Below are 6,187 nucleotides of genomic sequence, written 5' to 3' on the forward strand. Positions count from 1 at the left end.
TCTATAGCAGATTCCCAGCATGAAATCACCCTTGTTGCTCACACTTCTAAACTTAATCCAGAGACTCTCAGGTTTTTCTGCAGTTTCATACCAGAGCTCTGAGCAGTCATACTGCTCTCTTTCATAGAATGCAACTCCCCCACCTTTTCTGCCCCACCTGTCCTTCCTGAACAGTTTGTATCCATCCATGACAGTACTCCCATCATGTGAGTCATCCCACCAAGTCTCTGTTATTCCAATCACATCATAGTTCCTTGACTGTGCCAGACTTCCAGTTCTCCCTGCTTGTTTCCCAGGCCTCTTGCATTTGTGAAGATAACTCGCTGATTGTCCCGCTTTCTCAGTCTGAGACAGGAGTCCTCCCCTTTTGCACTCTCCTGCTCGTGCCTCTTCCCAGCATCCCATTTCCCCACTTACCTCAGGGCTTTGGTCTCCTTCCCCCGGTGAACCTAGTTTAAAGCCCTCCTCATAGGTTAGCCAGCCTGCTTGCGAAGATGCTCTTCCCTCTCCTCGTTAGGTGGAGCCCGTCTCTGCCTAGCACTCCTCCTTCTTGGAACACCATCCCATGGTCGAAGAATCCAAAGCCTTCTCTCCGACACCAGCCATTTGTTGACTTCCACAATTCGACGGTCTCTACCTGGGCCTTTCCCTTGCACAGGGAGGATGGACGAGAACACCGCTTGTGCCTCAGACTCCTTTATCCTTCTTCCCAGAGCCACGTAATCTGCAGTGATCTGCTCAAGGTCATAATGGAGTCTTCGGTGTAGCAGAGAAAGGTATAACATGATCCAATGTTGAAGCTAGACAAATTCAGACTGGAAATAAGGTGTACATTTTTATCCATGAGGGTAATTAACCACTGGAACAATTTACCAAGGGTTGTGGTGGATTCTCCATTGCTGGCAATTTTTAAAGAATGGGTGGTTTTCTAAAAGATCTGCTCTAGGAACTTTTTCAGGGCAAGTTCTATGGCCTGTGTTATACTGAAGGTCAGACTAGATGATCACAGTGGTCCCCTCTGGCCTTAGTATCTATGAATCTAGGAATGTGTCCCTCGTTGTACCCCTTTTGATTTTCTGTTTTTCCTCAAATACAATAGGGTTCTGGCAATTGATGTCTAGAACATTCCCTGAAGTTTTGGAATTGAGCAGTTGCAGAGTTCAAAAGTTACTGTATTACAGACAGATGGCGAAATGCCATCCAATTGAATGCATGGTCTCACAAGCTCAGCCATTACCCCATCACTATCCTGTTAGAAGTACAAGTACATGTTGGTTGTCCAAATGGAAAGAACACATTAATTGATAGCTTGCTATGAAACTAAATATCTTTTGACTTTCTAAAATGTGGGTATTAAAGTACACACACTGGGGACATGTATCCTGTTACAATTTAGAAAATATCCTTCAATCACAAAGTACTGGAGCTAAGATCCTCTCTTGTTTTCTGATGACTGGGGATGAACCTCATATGCAAAATCTATTATCACTTATGACCTCTAAATCATGGGAAGCTTAAATGAGGTTTCATCTTGATTGTATCATAGATGCAGTGGAAAGGAAAGGTAAGAAAGAAGCCGTGATTAAGACGCTGATTGAATAAAGCACTTAAGCATATGCTTAATTTTAATCATGTGGGCCCTTATTAAATAAAATCTGTGTGGCAGCTACTGTGACAAAACTGAATGTATTACATATATTTTGCACCTGGTAGTAACTAGTTTCTGATCAGAGAAACTAGCACACTTTTCAGGAAATGTTTCAGCCTCAAACTGGAGTTTGCTGTAATTTATGGTGATAGCTGTTACACTAGTACTGCCTAATGCATTACTTTGACCTGTGAAATGGAAAATCTTGAATTATAGAGTCATTAGCAATTAGGCTGCAATGAGCAGTTTTCCAACTATTAAAATTTGAGTATCACATTCTCTATAGTCTCACATTAGAAATTTGTTTTAATATCCTTGTTCACCTCTAAGGCTTGCGTCCAGAGAGCCTGACTTTTTCAGGCAAAGTTTATCCAGTTTCTACAGATCAGTTGCCACAGTGAAACTGAGACTGCTGATGTAACTGACCTCTTTCTGCTTTGAAACATATCAAATCTGTGCAAAAGGCCAGCAGTCTGCTGGAAGAGAAGTACTGGAAAGTTTTTTGGGAACGGTTAATCATTACAACATATTTCTGTGAATTGGACTGTTTGTGTTCTCCAAACTTCCCACCCTGAATCATCCTTCCACATGTATGACAGTTGGGTCTTACTAACATAAGAGACAATCACCCACCACTGAGCAATGTGACATAGTATTTGGAAATACACTATAATGTTAAGGAAATGCACATTCTATAGTATTAACAGTATAGAGAAGTTAAGTTATGCACTGCTGGTGTTTAAAATACACGTTCTTTAATTTTACATTGACATAAAATAAGATTTTGACAGTAGACTGAGGAAAGCAACCAGAACTGGCTGGAGGTTGTATCACCGGTTATTTTTGACTCACTTTCACAGGAAAGTAAAGGTATGGGTCAGATTCACAGGTCACGGCTTTTGGGACATCCTGTACTGACTGATGAGTGAATGTACTGCACTCCAGAAACTCAGGCATGCTGATTTTGCTAGGTACCACAAACGTGGAAGGTGCTCCCCCCAACACTCTGCGCCCTTTAAGACATATTACAAAGCAGCTGTGTTGTCTCTACATGCACATCATGGCTGGGATACCCTCAACTGTGGAGATACAGCTAGTCTTCATTCCCTTTGTGCCACTATGGTGAAAAGACTGAATCTCTAGCTATCCCCTTTTCATCCCCATGCCACTCCTATAACCTCAGATGGACCACAGAAAGGGTTTGTGTAGAATTAACACCAGTTTGTGATGTCAGATATGGAACTTGCACTTGTTTGTATCAGGTTACTGCTCCTGGAAACCTCATCATGTGTTTTCAGTAGGATTATTCATGGGAGTAAGGGCTGCAAGGTCAGGATCTGTGTTTGTAACACTAAACTGTTCACAGTGAAGAGTCGTGATAGAGCCAGAGCAGAGGATGTGTAATAGATTTCCGTGTATTCCACAGTCTCATTTCCTCCCTCCCTCCCTCCCTCAAAAAAAATTATATGCATTTGGGGCTTAGCTCCCTAAAATGAAAAGTTTTCTTTTGACAAGGCATCGTCTATAATAAATGAGGGGAGTTTAATTCAAAGAGCATGTTGCTACTAGAAACCTGATCTAAAATTATACTTTTTTAAAAATAAATGTTTATAGATGTACAGAAAGCTTCCTAACAATGTGAATCAGAAGAAATCTGTTAAAGTGAATAGTTAGCACGGGAGTTTCTACCCCAGAGAGACTGTGTTTCAGAGGCAGGTGAATGAAGTCTATCCAAGTCTGTAAGGCTTATTGAGGATGAAAGGTGCTGTATAAATATAAGGTGGTATTAGAGCCATGGAGCTGCTGAGGCAGGGAGAAAAATCAGTCGGTGTAACTGCAGTATTTTCAGAGCAAGCTGGGGTTTTTTCCTCCTGCTTTTGCAAGTAGGAAATCTGCTGAATAATTCATGAAGAGCGGAAGGGCTGAATTTTCCTGGAGTGATGTACGGTGTACGTACAGTAGTGCAGAAAAAAGCTGCAAGGCTTCATAGCAGCTGCTGCCGTTCTTGTTGCTGTTGATTGCAGAGTGCTGCTTCTCTTGATATTTTCACAGCTGGAGCATCCTTGCTGCTGCCTGCCCTGAAGTATCCTTGCTTGATGCATGCTCTAAGCCATCCCTGATAGCTGCTTCCCGGGACCTGCTCTGGACCACCGATTGCTAGCTGCCTGCTCTGGATGCTGCTACCTGCCTGCTCTGAACCATCCTTGCTAGCTGCCTGCTCTGGATCTTGCGTGCTCTGAAACATGCCTCTACCTGCTGTGGATCCTCCTAGCTGAATGCTCTGGCTTCTCTCTGCTGTATGGTCTGTGTCTCTGCTTCACAGCCTCCTGACCAGATAAGGATGGGACTTGCCCAGAGGAGTTGAAGCGGAGCTGCATTCAACAAGATGCTCAACTTTTCATCCTCTTCTGTTTGGAGTGCGAGCTCCCCTCTGCTGCTGCTTTGTGAAGAATCCGCGGGGACCAGAATCTCTTTGTCTCTCATCTATTCGCTGTTAGCCCTCGTGGGGACCTTATCCAATGTGATGGTCATTTACCTGGTCTTCTCTTTCAAGAAGCTACAGACCACCAGCAATGCCTTCATTGTGAATGGCTGTGTAGCTGACCTGAGTGTCTGTGCCCTCTGGATGCCGCAGGAAGCAGTGCTGGGGCTGTTGCCACCTAGCTCCTCTTCTGCTCATTCAGCAGAATATAGGCTGCTGCGGGGTGGGCTCCTTGGCCTTGGCCTCACTGTCTCCTTGCTCTCCCACCTGCTGGTGGCCCTCAATCGGTATGTGCTGATCACCAAGGCACCCAGCACTTACCAGGCACTCTACCAGCAGAGGCGCACAGGGTGGATGATCGGACTTTCCTGGGGATTTGCCCTGCTCTTGGTGCTACTGCTGCCTGGGCTCTGGACACAATGGCTCTCACAGCAGTCATCCCAGCGGGAGATCAGCACTGCCAGCAGCAGTTCACATTACACTGCCCTGCTGGTAGCGCTGGCCATGCTCAGCCAGACCGTACTGCTGCTCCATTGCTACCTGGGCATCATGAGACGGGTGCGGGTCAGCGTCAAACGGGTCAGCGTCCTCAACTTCCACCTCCTGCATCAGCTGCCCTTCCCTGCTGCCCCACCGCCTGCCCGCCGGGTTCAGCGGCGCCTCAGCAGCGTCTCAGTGCTGCTCCTGTGCTGTGTCTTCCTCCTGGACACCCAGCCTGTGGTCTGGGTGAGCCTGCTGGGCTTCTTCCTTCAGTCTGTACCCCGGGCACTGCAGGTGACCAGCTGGCTGCTCTTCTGCTCCCTCTCTGCATTCAACCCGTTGCTCTATACCTGGAAGAATGAGGAATTCAGGCGCTCTGTGCGGTCAGTGCTGCCCAGAGGAGAGACCCCGGCTGTAACTGTGGCTGCAGCTGCAGCGGCTGCTGCCCTCCCCACAGTGTCGCTACCTTGCCAGGAGCAGCCGCGGCTGGGTACCAAAGTTGAGAGCCTGGGGAACCTAGTGCTCCAATGACCTGCTTGGGGAATGCATTCCCTTCCCTTTAGAGGTAGCATCTGACACATTTGGGATGAGTGTGAGCGGAGATGACTCACAGAACTGCACAGCAGAATCCTCCACTCCCTACGGGAAAGACGTTGCACGCTGCCTTACAGACACAGCCAGGTTAAAACGTGTATCAAACCAATTTCCTTCCCTGTGTAATCGACATCACCAGGGATTTACACGAGACAAAAGCATTTTATACCTCTAAAGCCCCTGTCTCATGCTGTTAGTGTCTCTTTTGCATTTCTCTCAGCTTGGACTATACCACTTAGACTTGTTTATGGTTGGGTTCACTTCATTCTCTGGGTCTTTTACTTTAGCAGGATGTTGGGGTTGCAAATGCGACCTTGTAAAAATATTTCCAGGGAGACTCTTCTACAGGGCCTGGGGCTGCTCAAACCCCTTCACCAGAGGGTGGTGCTTGAATGCTGGTGCATCAGAGGCATATTTAAATGGGGGCCTCAGGGTTCTAGATAGGCACCCAGAAGTTGGGAGGCTGATGCAAACCTGGGGCAGACCTCATGACCCTCCATCCCACAAATCCTCAGCACATCCGCTTGGGTGGATGCCCCCTGAAATGTATTTGGAGAAGGTTCACTCCTCTGCTTGCATCTTAAGGGGAGGCTGTTATGCACATTCCTTCTCCTCCAATTTCTCCCCTCACCCTGAAGGTCTGTGGGGCTTCTCCATCTTTCTCTACTCACCCACCCCTTTGAGGTCCCTCTCTCCCTTGCTATTGAAACCCTATTTCTCTCCTCCTTTTTTTAATCCCCCTTCATCTATGAATTAGTTTCTCTTTTTCTCCTTCCCTGCCCCCTCAATGTAGCTCCTTTTTTTGTGCCCCCCCCCCAATTTGCCCTCTCCCTCTTTTTTACTGCAGCAATGGGGAGCCTGAGAGTCTCTGGTCAGCACAGCTAGGGGACTAGGAGATGGGCAGTTGGTGTCCATCACACCTACTGTATAGCCTGGGGTTTCTCACCCCTGCCTCAGCCTCTTCTGCTGGTATCTTTAGTGCA

The 6,187-nt window shown here is 46.9% G+C and overlaps 1 protein-coding gene across 1 annotated transcript; it reads left to right on the top strand.

Moving 5' to 3' along the window:
* The first annotated feature begins 3,620 nt into the window (after nt 1-3,620).
* GPR88 (G protein-coupled receptor 88) lies at nt 3,621-5,141 on the top strand. Its single transcript, XM_039483550.1, has one exon. The coding sequence runs from the start codon at nt 4,035-4,037 to the stop codon at nt 5,139-5,141; it is 1,107 nt and encodes a 368-aa protein (XP_039339484.1). The 5' UTR covers nt 3,621-4,034.
* The last annotated feature ends 1,046 nt before the right edge of the window (nt 5,142-6,187 follow it).

Source organism: Mauremys reevesii, linkage group 8 (genome assembly GCF_016161935.1).
Source record: "Mauremys reevesii isolate NIE-2019 linkage group 8, ASM1616193v1, whole genome shotgun sequence".
NCBI classification, from domain to species: Eukaryota; Metazoa; Chordata; order Testudines; family Geoemydidae; genus Mauremys; species Mauremys reevesii.

Excerpts from the sequence above, each read along its gene's own strand:
- GPR88 (XM_039483550.1), top strand. The coding sequence starts at position 4,035 with ATGCTCAACTTTTCATCCTCTTCTGTTTGGAGTGCGAGCTCCCCTCTG.